We start from the raw sequence: 17,276 nt of genomic DNA, 5'->3' as shown, positions 1-17,276 counted from the left end.
AATGAAAAGATGCCTTTTATTTATTCAATAATAAATAGTCAAGTACAAAATTATGTCCCTAGAATCAACAATGTGTCAGCCAAATTGGCTTCTAGGGCATACATCTAACAGATACCACTAGTAAAGTTAGATGACCAGCCATTTTTTCAATATTTTCTTGCACCCCGGATATATAATAGTAATGACTGACCAGCTGTATAAAAATCGAGGTGTATGTATGTAGGAATCGCCATTCAAAGCCCTTCCCTTTGTAGGCCAGTCCAGGAGCTGGGCCTTACGTGATAGGGGTCGAAACCCCAAAAACCTATAGCAACTCTCTATTCCTGAGAGATTGACGTCGGGTGGAGGAGCTGATACGATACATCTATACAGAGTTGAACTAACCTTACCGGACGTGGTTTTTCTGAGATCTTCCTTCCAACCACTCAACTATTGCTATGTCGATAAATGGATTGGGGGGCCAATGCACCCTTAGAGGTTTGGAAATGAACTACTTATACTTATTCCCTAATCACTTACTTTTTTTAAAGAATTTAGGATAAGACAAATAAAGAAAGACTTGAAATAACTCCTATCAACATCCAAGACTAGAAGCCCAAAGAGTGAAAGCTAGGATCAGGATCAAGAACCATACCGATAGTTTCATCAAAGCCCAAGGGTTATGGATCAAGTCTACGTCTAGTTTGGGGAAGGGAAGTCTCCCTATGGACTGATAGGATGAGAAAGAGTAGGGCATATCCAGAAATTGGTATTGATTGCTTCTATAGAACAACCCTTTCATAGAATATGCTTAGACTAGCTAGGTGACGAGAGCAGGCTCATTAAGAGTTGTGGCAGTGAAGGATTTCTCAATTGTTCTTATTAGAAAGCTCAAAAATAAATGAGTTGGTATGCCCCTCGGGACTTCTCTCTTGTGGCTAATTGTGAAGCTAGCCCCACATTATCATTCACTTCTTGGTTTGTTGTTGGGTTTGGTATGGTATTTATTCCGTCTCGGCCAGAAAAGAGCTTACCGATACCGAGATAGCATTTTTGACTAGTAGCTGAACTGCCAAAAGGGAGATCTTTTCTAACTGCCTTACATCTATTAGGGATGCAAGCTATACTCAACTATTATCTTCCTGCCTTACATATTTGACTGATGCTTTGCTATGACTGAAAAGATGTTTGTCAGATATTTTGTCTCTCACTCAAACAAATACTAAGAAAGAAAGCAGTCATTAACTGAACACAATCGTTCATTCATTAACTTACACGAATGAATTTTTTGAAGATGGATTGAAAGAAGGTCAACCACCCTATCCTATATGAATGGTAATCAAGGTTGCTGCTTGTGATTGTTTTTTCTATTGGAACTGCTACTATTTGGATTTGAAATTGGTGCTGCTCAACCTGCAACTTTTCTTTCAGCTTCATTAAGAAGGCTTAGGAGTTACAAGCTTCTCTCTTCTTCAAAAAGAAACATGAACAATAGCATTGATTGGCGGGCTAAGAAATTTTTATTGTTGAGTCAGCTTCTATTCTTCCAGCAGTGCTTTCTAATGGGAGCTTTAGCTTCTTTTTTCAATTCATCCTCTTGTGCCGGGAGTCAAGTCAAGAAGGCATGCTCAACTACAGGGTCAGACAACAACAGAAGTTGGTCTACTCTGAAGGAACAAACAGAGGCGAAAGAAAGTAGAGCAATCAATCTCGATGAATGTTTTCTATTGCCACTAGGATTGGACTTAAAAGAAAAAAGTTCCAAAGCGGGAAGAAGTGCAAGGTACGCATATAATTCTACTAAATAGTATCTGCCCATGTGTGCTCGGAGAGCTTTTACTTTTGGCTTATTTTTAGTGGCAAATCATAGCTTTCGAAATGGTTCTTTCCCTTTCTATTATTTTCGTTACTATAGGGTCGGCTGCTTGTTCAACCAAGCCAGCTTCTAACTCAAGATAAGATGAAGAAGTCACTTCTAGGTGTATACTATGGCCGCAAGCCAATCACTCTTCTGAAAATGCGCTTTACACGGCATAAGAATGGGGTGTCAAGCATGAGTTCTCTTCATAGGGGCTCTTCTTCTTTGCAACCAAGGGCCTACCAATAGATTTTACCTAAGATATCTCCATTCGATCGATCAGTCTATCAAAATTGCAGTCTTCCTACTGCGTGGCATATTTCTTACATGTCTATTCCTCTCGCTTGATCCTTTCGTTCCCATAATTGAGTCTTCCATCCGACATCCTCTTTTTTTATAGTATTTTCAATCCCACAAGAGGAACTCCTTTGCCTTGGCATACAATGGTTAGTTAGAAGAAAGTGATTCTGCTCAACTTAGATGTTGGTGGTTTCAGTCGGATTCCTAGCTACACCTAGATAAATGTCACTCTTCCTTCTAGTTAAGTCCAGGTACGGCTAGACCGACTGTGACCAGTATAAGAAAGAACCCATTTTATATCACTAGAAAGATTAATGCAGCTCCTTAAGCCCACTGAATTCTCCTTGTGCTTCATGATAGGTTTGTCTTACCTTCAGAGCATGATTCGCCTACCTTTACCTATGCTCTACTTGCTTCACCAATTATGGGGATTGGAGATTAGCTGGTTAAACTTGTTATAATGCCAGTACTGATGTTCCAATGTGTGCTTCAACTAGGACCCCCAGAGGGGTAATCAATAAGAAAGATTGAAATTGCTTTTCATTCGACTTCCACATTGGAATGCAAACCAGCTGGTGAAGAACTCAGACCAAGCTCCAAAAGACATAAGCTCAGGCATTCTATTCTAATCTCTACTGGTTCAATTCTTCATTATCCCAAACATAACCATTGGTTTGGTCGGTCCTAAACATTGGAAAATAGAAATTAAATGACAGCCTTAACTAGATTGCATTTGATATCTTAGAAGATTAAGGAGGAAGGAAGTGCACCTTGTAAGACCTAGTGGATTGGGCTTAGTCCAATTGACCGGCCCAGCCCTTTTTGGCCTGAAAAAAAAAAGAAAAAAAGTTGGCACGTGTTGCACACGTGTCTAGAGGAAAGAGACTCCCGATTGGAATCTTTTTCCTCTCTGAGACAGTCGGATGGAATCCGACACTAAGTCAGATTCTGGTTGCAGCCAAGCTCTATTTAGAGCTCCTCCCCATCTTCTCTTTTCCCCATCAAAGGAACGGCCTAAATTGGAGCTCGTCGTTGAAGTATTTCCTCAACCTTTCTCTTCGAATGCCAGTCGTTATTGATGCCATTGCCATGACCAAATGCCACCGGAAGTCAGGTAAGAACCTAAAAATCTTTGGTTATCTCCTCTCTCTCCCTCATCCATGACCTTTGGAAAATCATTTTCAGCAGACAATCGTCGGATTTTTGACGAAAAAAGGTGAAGCCACGTTTCCTCTATTTTAATCAAACAACCCTATTTTCTTTCAATTTTGACTGCCCCATCGTTGGTGCTTATCGCTGAAGGCTTTTCTTGATTCCTTATGGTGGCTGAAAGCTGTGGCCAAAGCTACAACCACTAAGATGCGTTGGTTTCATACTTTAAGGGATCGAAACTCCTATTTTTTTATTGGTTTTGGTACCGCGAGCTATCAGACCGCCTGTTGCCCGGCCATGGGTCCCTGACCTCAAACATCACCTGTTGCCATCCTCTTTCTTTCTCTTCCTTGGTTAGAGAGAGTAGCTTTCTTTCTCTCTATATTCTCTCTCTTCCCCATGCTTTCTCTCTCTTATTCTCTCCCTACAAAGTTTCTCTCTCTTGACTCATGGGCCAGACATGTTGATTAATCTAGATTGACCCATTCTATTAACAACCAAACCCAGACCCCTGATTAAACTAGGACTGAGATCTCTCTCTTCTCCATCCTTTCTCTCTCTACAAGTTTCTTTCTTTATGTGGACTTTCTCTTTTTAGAGTTTTTTGGATCCCATAAGTATGATTCTTAGTAATTTTGGATCGACCTAGATGAAGGGTCCTAATCCAGAGTCATCGGGCGGCGTGTCATTCCTCACCCTAGTTCTTGCCAACATTGTCAGATTGATCATCTCCTATCTCTGTTGAACCATATGTGCCCTAGTTTGAACATGATTCAATGAAATCACGTTTATTGGACCGACCTAGATGTTGGGCACTCTTGCTTGGTCAACCGTATGAGGATGTTAGAATTTAAGATTTTTATTTTTAAAATAATTATGATGAATTCTAATGAAAAGTATAATTTTGGAATATTAGGCTCTGGCGAGAATTTTTGGAATTGAATCTAGTAGTGGCATTTCATTCGTAAGATAAGTAATGTAACTCTTTTTGTAAATCTATCAGCAAATTATAGATATTTTCTTAATCAAATTATTTTGGATTTATGAAGTTGATGTAGAGTATTTTATTATTATATGAGCCTCTTTCTAGAATATTGTATAATTCTTGATCGAACATATTGATTTTGATATGAATTATGTTTGATTGATTTTGATGTCATATGAATTTATGTATCTTATGATTTGGAACACTAAATATGAGAAAATAAGTTTTTGCTTCGACATGGATTTGGACTCGCAGCCAGACTATATATCGATACCCTCCTAGTGGGAGTTATTCATTAGTATATCAATTTTCTGCCAGTGGAGATTATTCTCTGGTATATCGACACCCTGGCAATGGTGGTTGAACAAACCCCTCTAAAAAAAATACAATGCATTTATTTTGACAAGTTTACCAACAGATAGTTGGTTCATCGAAAGTTGAGGAACAAAGAAAAAAATGAAAATGAAAAAAAAGAAATTTTGCCTTCCTCTTCCAGACTTTGCCGTTCATTATTAATTGAATCCGAAGGTCACTCTACAACCTTCACAGGGAGGACACGCAGAGACCGATCCTCATCACTTGCGACCTCGCAAGTATAGACGGTCTTAGGCAGAAAGAATGAGCTGAACAGGGGCAGTATAAAGATAGAGCTCCAGTAAAGGAACCAACCTTCAAACGGCCAAGCCTGTTTCGCTGCCCTATCCGGATCCTTGGGGTTCAACCCCTTGAGAACCGCGCGATCCCATAAAGCGATCGCAAACAGCTCCCAAATCATCCGATGGAAGGGAGTCCGGCCCACTAGGGCCTTATCACCTTTCACCGGAGATGAAGACCAGAAAGGATGCCAATTCAGGCCCACCTCCATAGGGATGGAAGGAAGTTCTTGCCATGCCTTAAGAAAAGGTCCTTCACTAGGATACCGTACTTCTCCAAAACACTCTTGACGTCTGTCGACGGGTCGTCCACAATGCTACTAAACTGATAGTTGCTCTGTTTAGGAACAAGAATCAGCTCAGACACTGAGAACATGGATAGGTACATTTTGACTAATCTGTCCGCCGGAACGTCATGACGACGAATTAGTCTGGTATATCGACGCCTTCCCAGTGGGTTGGCATATCGATACTCTGCTAGTAGGACTATTCACTAGTATATTGACATCGTGCCAGTAAGGATTATATGTTAGCATATCGATACACTGCCAGTGGGGTTTATACATTGGTATATCGATATCCTGCCAATGGAGGTTACTAGGTTGTCTAGCTCATTATACAATTTTCTACTGTTTTTACAGATCTAAAAAACTAGCTCGACTCGGAGATTTATCATGGAATAGTGATTAGAGACAAGATTTTGACATCTTTAGTTAGACTCGATTTTGTTTTGGAGTTGATACAGGATTTTAAATATTATTGCTTTTGTAAAATTTTTAATTTTGCTATTTACTTAGAATTTGAATGTTATTATTTAAATTATTTCCACTATCTTATTTAAATTATGGATCGGGTCTAACCTGATACCATTTATCATAGCTCAAGACCTCACCTAAACGTAAGAATTTGTATACTACAGAAAAAAAAAATGCATTGCATACCTTAACCCTGGGCATTCCCGGAACAAAGGTTAGCTGGAAGGTATTTTTTGTGTTCCTTAGTCTTGTATAAGTATTCAAGATCTCCTCGGTGAATAACTGATGTGCGACTAAACACACGCCCACATGAGTCCTTACACACCTATATGAAGAGCCAAAAATAAAACAAAAATTATGTACTAGTAGTGTGTCTTTTTGAAAATTATTGGTTCGTTAAAGACAAATGGTTTGCAACATAATTTGGTTATCAACTAAACTTGACATTTCAAATTTGCAAAATCAAGATATGTAATGTGATCTCATGACTATCCAAATGAGTCACTACCACTTAAGGACCAATGTTGTTTAGATAAGGTGGCAGATTATGTTTTGTACAAGGCATTATGAACAAGCATCTAAAGAAAAATGGCAATGTGCTTTTCTGACACCAAATTTTGTTGTCTGCAAAACCTATGTTTGAATTTGTTTACAAGCTGTTGTTTTACCTTAAAACCATATTAGAATAAGATGCATATTAGAAGGAATGCATCTTTTTTCACAAAGCACTATAAACTATGTAATAAACAAAATTGACCAACCTACCGGTATAAAATAGTTAAAAAAATAAATGAAAACTCCCATTTTACCCACTTTGATCATATTTTATAGCTATAGACTTTTGAATTCCATAAATTAAGTTCTCCCATTACAACATTTTTAGAAGGGATCTTCCCTCTAATCTTAAAGTGCAAACTACCTTCTATTACCAAACAAAAATAATATGGTGAAAAAGTCAACTATGGATGTGAAGATCAGAAACTATATGAATTTATTGGAAATGAAAATTATATGAAAAATTATGTAGTTAACCATGAGCAACATACAACATCCATACTAACAAAGACATGGATGATAGCCTACCTCTCCATATTTTAAGTCTCTCCTATTACATAAAACTAATAGTTTGTTAAGTAAAAAAACAGAACTTGTAATAACAAAAAAAAATTAATATAACATAAAATAAAAAAGTTATAGTGTTGCCTTGAAAAATTTGACAGATCATAATTAAGTTTGTCAGAGCAAATATCATCTTTAGGTAGAACAAGCTTAAACTCGACAACAAGATTCATATGTCCTGCCGCATTGGGGTTGAAAACTAAGTTGCACTAAGGAAGAAACATTAGAATTATATAAGTGAGCTCAAATAAAGCTAGAATTTGAAGGCAATTAACAACTTGCCTTGTCCTGGTCAAGGTTTAGATGAGGCCTAACTGGTATAGGATGGGGCATTGGTAGATGAAGTATGGAGGTCGAGGTCAAACTGAAACCATGAAGGTTTAGGTTGTGGGTCAATGGTGGCTAGTTTGTTCTTTCATCTAACCAAGGATTCAATGTAGGATGTGGACCAAGAGGTGATAAATCATTTCTTGAGTATCTGTTCAGTTGGAATTTTTGGTATAGTTACTATCAGTTGAGTTGGAGTAGGCTCCTCATTCTCATTTCTGTAGAAATCAAAAAGATCTACAAGATTAAAATAGGAGAATATCATAACCTTTAGGAAAGCTGCATGTGATAGACATTGTCATTAACCTTCCATAAAATTTTAGACAATCCAATCTTCCATTTTTTTAGCTTGTTCTAGGTTCCACTAAGAAATCTCTCTTTCCATAGGTAGACCATCATAAGATTACCCTATTTGAAAACTTTGTGCTAGCGCTTGAAATTAAGTATTCCTGATAACACGCCTAGTGCTTAATAATTATCTTGGATCAGTTTAATATTTAGAAAGTAGTTTGTAAATTTCAAAATATGGTGTCAATTTTGAGAATTATGTAGCTTGTGTTTAAGTGGCCATTTTGACTTACCTAATTGGATGATGCTACTTGCTATTATAGTTGCAGTATTTGTATCTACAAGATATTTTGTTGTTGCCGATACACTTGTACTAGATAAAATAATATTATTTGTCTACATGTAATTAATTGATAATATTTTAAATTTAATAAGGTAATAACTTAGGATTATAATATAAAATAATATATTGTTACAGATAAATTTTAAAATAATAATTATTTTTATCATTTTATTACAAATAAAATATGTCATTGTAGTAAAATGATACCATAATATTTGTCTTATATAATTGTAAGTAGCATTATTTATCTTATAAATATTGTGATTGATATATATATATATATGATATTAGCATATATTGTTATAAATATATTATAAATAGTATAATGTACTATGGTAATCCATCAACATATTAATCTAATATTATACATATTCTAATATAGATGATTATGTTATTATAAGTTATTAGGCACATAGCTACTCTAATTATATATTTGACTATGAATGAAATAGTATAATGGCAGTATATAACAATAGTATACTCTTAAATGCCTAACTACTTCAACCTACAGTCATTTTGGCCGTAGTCTGATAAACCGCATTTAGACTCAAAACTGTAGTTGCAACTGCATGTTGGATGTTAAATTTGATAAAACTGAAAAATGCACTTGAGCGAATTGCAGTAATTAAAGATGCAATAGGTACAACTATTGACCCTTTAGTTATTTCAAAAGCAGTGCATCTGTAGGCTAAAGATCCTTCAAAACCATTAATACAAGCATTCAGATAAACTTATCTGGTGTAATTAAGCATGAGTCTGGGATTTGCATTCCTTGTACAACATGGAACGACGCCGGACTGAAACAACTGTTACAATGTGTAAAATTTAGAAGGCTCAGCATATTGTCCCTGCAAAGCATATTGGGTCCTTGAACCCCAACCGGTGGGTGTTATGATATCTTCATCAGCATTCAGATCCTGAGAACCAGCCAAATAAATTGATAGGCATTTTTCATCAAGTAGCAAGATATGCCTGCATGTCATCCACCATTTCAATGTTTCTACCGAGCAACGACAACAAATAATATCAAGGTAAACTATAAACTTCCAAATGAATGCCAGTACAATTTTGCTTATAGTGATGCAATAAGCTTAGGGGGCATTTGCTATGGGGTAATCATCCCAAAATCAATGATGATGTGGGTGGAGGTGACGAGATCACCATATTTAATTGCATCATTGTGATCTTAAGTGACGGTGATCCTAGATCACCCCCATTCTTCAAATCACCTCTCAACCCAATGATTGAATACCTATCATTGACGTCGGATAAAATCACTCGATGGCAATGATCTTAGGCTAAAATTTGAGGATAAAAATGTCTTTCAGTCCAACGAAAAAAATTTATATATCAATATACCATTACTATATTATATCTTTAATATATCTATTATATTAATTATATTAATATTATATATTATATTTATGATATATAACATATTATAATATATTATTAATTATACTATTTTTATATTATTATTCAATGATAATTTTAAATTAAAGTTGAAATATATTATTGTACTTTATATTTATATAATAAAATTATTTAATATATTACTTCTATTTGTCTTATTTTCCTAATAAAAATAGATATTAGTATAAGAAAATATTTAAGTATAAATAAAATATTAATTTTATAATAAAATTTAATATATATTTATAGAATAATTAATTTATAGGACTAATAAATATATTTTTATGGAATATATTAATAATTAATAAATTAATAAATATATTAATATTTTATTAAAATATATTTTATATGATTAATAAATATATTTTTATGGAATATGTTAGGGGTAGTTTTGGTATTATATGATTAGTGATCTTTGATTCTCATAAAATACCAAACATGATACTCATGGATATCTGGAAATATTTAATCACTATAACATAGCATACCAAACGCGATAATCTTAGATCATCGGAATCAGATTACCCCGGGATAGGAATCATCAATGATCTAAGATTATCTTAGTCATCCCATTTGGATCATTAAACACACCTTTAATTCAGTGCTGATAACTATATGAACCTGGAAAAAGGAAAAGCAGAAAAAGCACTCATGTTGGAGACTAAATCGATGCTCAAACAATTATTACTTGCACCACACACTCTGAATTCTGCAACTTTGCTGACAGAACGCTACAAGCGTCATTCTTTTTTCATGTTTAAAATCGTAAGTTTTGCACTATTTTCAGCTCAATTTATTCGCTGAAGCACACTTTCAGTAAGGTAAAGGTCTTGACAAGTTGCAGTGAAAATCTTCCACCTTACTTACATTAATGGATACCCAAAATAATGCACCCCCAAAACTATGAATATTTCCATATCCCGACTACAAGGGATGCCCAAGATAATGAGGAATCTGCATGGAGCCTAGTTTCCTTTCTTATCACACAAATCCAATCATTTTGACTCTGCCCTTGTAACCATCCTGTAGATTGCAGGATGTAACTCAAACATACAAGATCATCCAATTTGTTCACATCCATCTTGCACAGAGAAACACTTCCTTCTGAACATAGTACCCCCATGCTTCCCTTCTGAGGTTATCAAAAGGCAAGGTTCCCCACTCAGAACCATTTTGGATATTCCTATAGGAATAATATCCTACAAGAATCAAACCCTGTGGGTCAACCTAGCCTGCATCTTCTAAAAGCCCATCGAAGTCCAAGCTTAAGTCCCAGCTGTGGGTTGACCTGCAGAAAGGGGAAAAAAAAAGATCCATGGCGATATTTTTTTCCCTCCCATAGAATTCAGGTTGTGAATGTTCCAGTGATATTAAGGATGGCAATTTACTCCAGCTCATCAAATACTTGACCTAACCTGACCCAACCTAAATAGGACAGATTTTACCTGACCCACAATAGATTTGAGGTGAGTACAGGTAATGGTAAAACTCAATTCGAACATAATCCTGATAAATATATCTCTTTACAAATCCCATCTTCGAGGCAAAAAAAAATGATTTATATGTAAAAAAATGATTTTTGTACCTTTACTCAACCTGACCCGTCCAACCTATTCCATTTAACTCTACCTGCCCAATGAATCTACTCGTCTCACCCCACCATGAGGAAAGTACAAGGCAAGTATGGGTAATGGCCTATCCGATCCATTGCCATCCCTAGTTCATATGGGCCCGCTATACCCAATATCTTTAAACTACCAAACGGTCCTACATTGTCTAGATGCAGTTTGATTTCTCTTTAAATGCAAAGCAGCAGCATAAGCTGATAGCAATATATCACCTAACTAAGCAAATAAATATATAATTATGATTAATAGAAATTCTTAAAAGAAATAATATATATATATATTATTTAGTATCAAAATAAATCTATTTTATTACAAAAGAAATATATTTTAGTACAAAATAAATCTATTCATTTAATAAATTCAATTCATAAAATTGCAAATCCTACAGATCTACTAATATTAAATTTAAAATAAAAGTAAGAGAAAATAGCCTAATTGAAAGTAGGTCGACGTGTGTAGACATTGTTCCAAAGAAATGTTTGCCCCCACATACGGATCTTCCGGCAATTCTTCTCAGAGATACGATGACCCTAAACTTCTTCTTCGGTACGTCTCGAAAGAACCCAAATCGAATCCGATCGGACTTGCAGATCTAGCGAAGAATGAAATAAAAAGAATAAAATAAACTGAATAGGATTATAAAAATAAAAATCAGAAGTGGCTAAGAGGAAGAATTTTTCTTCAGAATTTTTTTGGTATTTTTTTATAATTTTTCGTGTCCCGAAAGAGATGAAATTAAGGGATATTTATAGGGGTATTTACAGGGGCAATTAGATAATTTTTGAGATGATTTTACGGACGCGTCCGTGCCTTCCGCGGACGCATGAGTGGTCAGCCCGTGGCCAGTGGGCACTCGTTGGTGCCCGCACGTGCCAGCGCGCGCCCGTTGGCACGCGCATCTTGGGTCAGATTAATTTTTCTGATAATCCCCCACAAAAATTATTTTTTAAAAAATTTTAAAATCAAAAATAAAATGCTAGATATCTTATATTATGTAATCGGTGTAGGTACCTTTCATTTTGAACCTTCACTTAATGACAATTGATTACATCTGTGGAGCCAAGATGGTCTTAACCTTGAACCTCGGTCCATGGCTCAGATTAAATCAACAGCACACATAATATAGCCCGATCTGGGTTCTAAGCGGGTTGCGCTAATATGGCCATACGCAGGTATCTGTCATGTGCTTTTTCGGAAATCGTTCATTTTCCATAATCGCGGCCTCACAACTACACATATAGGTGAGTCCTAAAAAGGAAGCTAGCAAGGAAGCTCCTGTCTCTTGGATCTCGGACTCATTAAGAGCTATACAAACGAACTCATCTTACCACTTGCTTTTATGAGCACTAGCACCATAGGGATGAGGAAAACATGAAACAGTGCTCCTCTTAATCACACTCCGGTTTGATTCTACCCATTGAACCTTTTAAAGTTGGGTTTCCATTGTGGTGATCTATCTTTATAGGCTAAACTCTATCCTTCTCGATAACTCTAGAACTACTGTTCTAGACAAACCTTTTGTAAGCTGATCAGCCAAATTATTTTCTGATTTTACAAAATTCAAAGCTATAATGTTATTTTTCAAATTATATCTTAATGATTTATGACGCACTTTTAAGTGCCTATTTATTTTTATATTGGCATTTTTTTGGTTGCACTTATCTATTACAGATTTACAGTCGCAATGTAAGGAGACAGGTGGTCAAGGTGACTCATCTATAGGAAGGTCCATTAGTAGATCTCTGAGCCACTCAGCCTTAGTGCTAGTGGCGTCTAAAGCTATCAGTTCAGACTCCATGGTACTCCTAGATATCAAGGTTTGTTTGGTAGATTTCTAAGACACAGCAGCACCTCCTAGGAGAAAGACATATCCTGTGGTGGATTTATCATCTAAGGTATTGCTGAACCAGTTGGCATCACTATAGCCTTATAGAACAGCAGAAAATCCACTAAAGTGCAAACAATAGGACTTGGTACCCTTAAGATACATAAGGATTCTCTCTAATGCTGTCCAGTGATCTCTATTTGAATTAATAGTATATCTACTAAGTCTATTTACAGCGTATGCTATGTCTAACCTGTTGGGGTATGTGGAGACCTTTGGTGATGAAGAGAATTGAAGAAAAATCAATTCTGCATAGTTTTCTGTCTGGCGGACTGTCGGAGTCGACTCGAGCTTCAGTCGAGTCGACTCAGGAACAGTCGAGTCGACTCGAGGTCCATCGAGTCGACCCGGGAGAAGAAAGGCCGAAAAATCATGTTTCTGTCTGGACTGTCAGAGTCGACTCGAGCTACAGTCGAGTCGACTCGAAGCATCGTCGAGTCGACTCGAGCCACAGTCGAGTCGACTCGAGATCGTGCCAGTCATACTGGAAGTTGTCCAGACGTGCCCGAGTCGACTCGAACTAAAGCCGAGTCGACTCGAGCTCGCGGAAATCATACGGATGAGTTTTCTTTTGGTGTTTTGTTGGCGTTTCGACGGCTATGATCATCTGAAGGTCTTGAGACTATATATAGGACTCATGAGAGCCCTAGGGTATAGCGATTGGCCGTATATTTGAGAGAGACTCTTGTTTGTGAGGCTAGGGTTCTAGAGAAGAAGAGGATTGGGATCCTACTTCTTGTGCAAAGGGAATTCTGTGTGAATCTCTTGTAGAGCGATCTCGTGTGATCGTTCGGGTGTGTGCCATCTCTGTAATCTACTCATCCTAGTTGAGATTTGGAGCGGTGGAGGACGTAGGCTATTTGTAGCCGAACCTCATTACATCTTTGTGTTTGCTTTGCTATCTTCTTCCTATTTCTTCTTCCTTTGGTTTGATAATCCGCTGCGGTGCTCAAGTGTTTTACCCTATTGATACCACAGGGTAATCTTTTGCCCTTCGTAGGGATAAGCGAAGCGGTGATCCTTGAGTCTGGTGTCGAGGGAGTGAGAGAGTTATTCTCTCTTTGTTTTCCGACGTTGGTGGGCAGTGCCGGTGTGAGTGGGTTCCGGTGCGGTCGGACGCCAACAATTGGTATCAGAGCTATTGGTTTTTTCTGCAATGGCGGATGAAGGAAAGTTGCGAATTGAGAAGTTCAATGGAACGAACTTCGGGTTTTGGAAGATGCAAATAGAGGATTACCTTTACCAGAAGGATCTCTATTTACCTCTTGGAGGTAGAGCGAAGAAACCAGAGAAGATGTCCGATGAAGACTGGGAGGTCCTCGATCGGAAGACGCTCGGCACCATAAGATTGTCACTTGCATCCCAAGTGGCATTCAACATCAAAAACGAGAAGACGACGATGGAGTTGATGGCAACATTGTCGCGGATGTACGAGAAACCCTCAGCATCAAACAAGGTATTTCTCATGAAGAGGTTGTTTAATCTTCGTATGAAAAATGGCGGCAGCGTAGCAGAATACCTCAACGAGTTCAATGGACTCACGGCCCAGTTGGAGTCAGTGGAGATTAGTTTTGACGATGAGATTCGGGCATTGCTAATTCTCTCCGGATTACCTGATAACTGGGAGGGCCTGGTGATGGCGGTGAGCAACTCTTCGGCAACGGGGAAGTTGATCTTTGATGACGTTGTGGGAGTGCTTCTGAGTGAAGAAGCAAGAAGGAAATCTTCTGGAGCTGCGGAGTCGTCTGGAAGTGCACTAAACACCTCTGACCGGGGAAGACAAAAGAAGGACGGTCGATTTCGAAGCGACTCGAAGTCAAGATCCAGCAGGTCTCGAGCACCTCAGAACAAGGGAGCGAAGTGCTGGAACTGCGGGAAGATGGGGCACTTTAGGAGGGACTGCAAATCTCCTAAAGGGAAGCAAGGCGACCACACCGAAGGAGTCAGCAAGGATCTGGCAAATCTTGCTGAAGACGGTGACATGGATGCCCTCGTTCTATCTTTATCTACCGGTGACGAGTCTTGGGTGATAGACTCGGGCGCGTCCTTCCATGCTACATCCCAACGGAAGCTTCTTGGAGGATATGAGAAGGGAGACTTCGGCAAAGTCTACCTAGGGGATGGAGAGCCTTGCACTATACAAGGAAGGGGAAGCGCGGAAGTGAAGTTGATTTCTGGATCTTCACTTGAGCTTGAGGACGTACGGCACGTGCCTCAACTGCAGAGGAATCTGATCTCTGTTGGACAGTTGGCGAGCAAAGGGTACAAGACTACTTTCACAGCTGATCAGTGGAAGGTATCCAGAGGTTCGTTGACGGTGGCTAGTGGCAAGAAGATTGGGATACTTTATGTCGCCAATGGCACAGAAAACTCTATTGGAGTTGCTGCAGCAGATGTGGACGCCAAGTTATGGCATTGCAGACTTGGGCACATGAGTTATCAGGGACTGGAGGTGATGCACCAGTTGGGAAAGCTGCAGGATCTCAGGAGTGTTGAGATGGACTTCTGTGAGGATTGTATTCTCGGAAAGCAGAAGCGTGTTTCATTCAACAAAGAAGGTAAACCTCGGAAGCAAGAAAAGCTAGATCTCGTGCACACGGACGTGTGGGGGCCTGCACCGGTTTCTTCCATTGGTGGATCTCAGTACTATGTTACTTTTATTGATGATGCTACCAGGAAGCTTTGGGTGTTCTTCTTGAAGCACAAGTCAGAGGTATTTGGGGTCTTCAGGAGATGGCAGGCAATGGTAGAACTCGAGACAGGAAGGAGGTTAAAATGCCTGAGATCAGACAACGGTGGTGAGTATTGTAGCAGGGAGTTTGAGGACTACTGTGCAGAGGCTGGGATCGTCAGGCAGAGGACAGTTCCAGGGACACCACAACAAAATGGAGTTGCTGAAAGGATGAACAGAACAATTAATGAGCGTGCCAGGAGTATGAGGATACATGCTGGATTGCCACAGCAGTTTTGGGCGGAAGCAGTTAACACTGCTGCCTATTTGATCAACAGAGGGCCATCAAAGAAACTTGAATTTGGGATTCCTGAGAAAGCATGGACAGCAAAGAAGATTGATTTGGCGCACTTACGAGTATTCGGTTGTACCAGTTATGTCCATGTTGATTCCAGTCAAAGAAGCAAACTAGACGCCAAATCAAAGAAGTGCATTTTCGTTGGATACGGAGGTCAACAGTTTGGGTATCGGTTTTGGGATCCCGAACACAGGAAGATCATTCGTAGTAATGATGTGGTATTCAATGAGAAAATGCAGCAGAGCACTGAATCAGAAACAAAACCTGTTGAGCCGTGTTTTGTGGATCCTGAAGAGGAGTCTACAAATTCTGGTCAGAAGACTCAGTCAGAGCAAGAACCTGAAGTATTGGCACCCCCTCCACAACTAAGAAGGTCCACTCGTAGTACTCATGGGAAGCCTCCTCAAAGGTATGATGGGACTCTTAGTTATTTGCTGCTCACAGATAATGGCGAACCTGAATGCTTCACGGAGGCATTGGAGGTTGATACCAGGAAGGAGTGGGAGTTGGCCATGGATGATGAGATGAAGTCATTGGAGCAGAATCAAACGTGGGATTTGGTGGATCTGCCCAAGGGGAAGAAAGCACTGTCAAACAAATGGGTTTACAGGCTGAAGGAAGAGCAGAATGGGAAGAAGCGATACAAGGCCAGGCTGGTTGTAAAAGGGTTTCAGCAGAGAGCAGGTATCGACTTCACGGAGATCTTTTCTCCTGTAGTCAAGATGAGTTCTATTCGGGCGGTGCTGAGCATGGTGGCAGAAGAGGATCTTCACTTAGAGCAGCTTGATGTGAAGACGGCTTTTCTCCACGGAGATCTCGATGAGGAGATATATATGCAGCAGCCGGAGGGATACATTGCAGCTGGCACGGGTGACTTGGTTTGCAAATTAAAGAAAAGCCTCTATGGTTTGAAACAAGCGCCCAGGCAATGGTATCTCAAGTTCGATAGCTACATGCTTAAGATAGGATACAGGAGATGTCAGGAGGATCACTGTTGCTACTTCCGGGACTTCGGTACATCTTACATTATCTTGCTATTGTATGTTGATGACATGTTAGTTGCAGGAGCTAGCATGCATGAGATTGCAAAATTGAAGCTGAAGCTGTCAAGAAAATTTGCAATGAAGGATCTAGGAGCAGCGAAACAGATCCTTGGAATGCGGATCAGCAGAGATAGGTCTAAACATATCCTCAGACTATCTCAGGCGGAGTACATCAACCGAGTACTCAGGAGATTCTGCATGGAGGGTGCCAAATCTGTTGGCACACCGCTGGGTGCCCACTTAAAGCTTTCCAAAGGGCAAAGTCCGAAGACGCGGGTGGAGGAGCTCAATATGTCAAAAATCCCGTATGCATCGGCGGTGGGGAGCTTGATGTACGCTATGGTGTGTACAAGACCAGACATTGCTCAAGCAGTGGGAGTTGTGAGTCGCTTTATGAGCTGCCCAGGCTTGGAGCATTGGCGCGCGGTCAAATGGATACTGAGGTATCTGAAGGGCACGGAGCACATGTCATTGTGCTATGGAGGTTCTGAGATCCAGTTACAGGGCTTTGTGGACTCA

At 39.1% G+C, this 17,276-nt stretch overlaps 1 protein-coding gene across 1 annotated transcript in view; it reads right to left on the bottom strand.

Moving 5' to 3' along the window:
- Positions 1-7,264: 7,264 nt before the first annotated feature.
- The window catches only part of LOC148703500 (uncharacterized), a 66,393-nt gene continuing 56,381 nt past the window's right edge, over positions 7,265-17,276 (bottom strand). The window contains exon 3 of the mRNA XM_089929764.1: positions 7,265-7,346. Within this exon, the coding sequence (XP_089785890.1) occupies positions 7,265-7,346 (82 nt within the window). The remainder of the gene's footprint in view (positions 7,347-17,276) is intronic.

The sequence above is a fragment of the Phoenix dactylifera genome, chromosome 1, assembly GCF_051530095.1.
Source record: "Phoenix dactylifera cultivar Ajwa chromosome 1, Ajwa_hap1_PhDact_Kaust_v1.1, whole genome shotgun sequence".
Classification (NCBI taxonomy): domain Eukaryota; kingdom Viridiplantae; phylum Streptophyta; class Magnoliopsida; order Arecales; family Arecaceae; genus Phoenix; species Phoenix dactylifera.
Note: the sequence above shows the minus strand (reverse complement) of the source record. Positions and strands in the feature narration are given on the sequence as shown.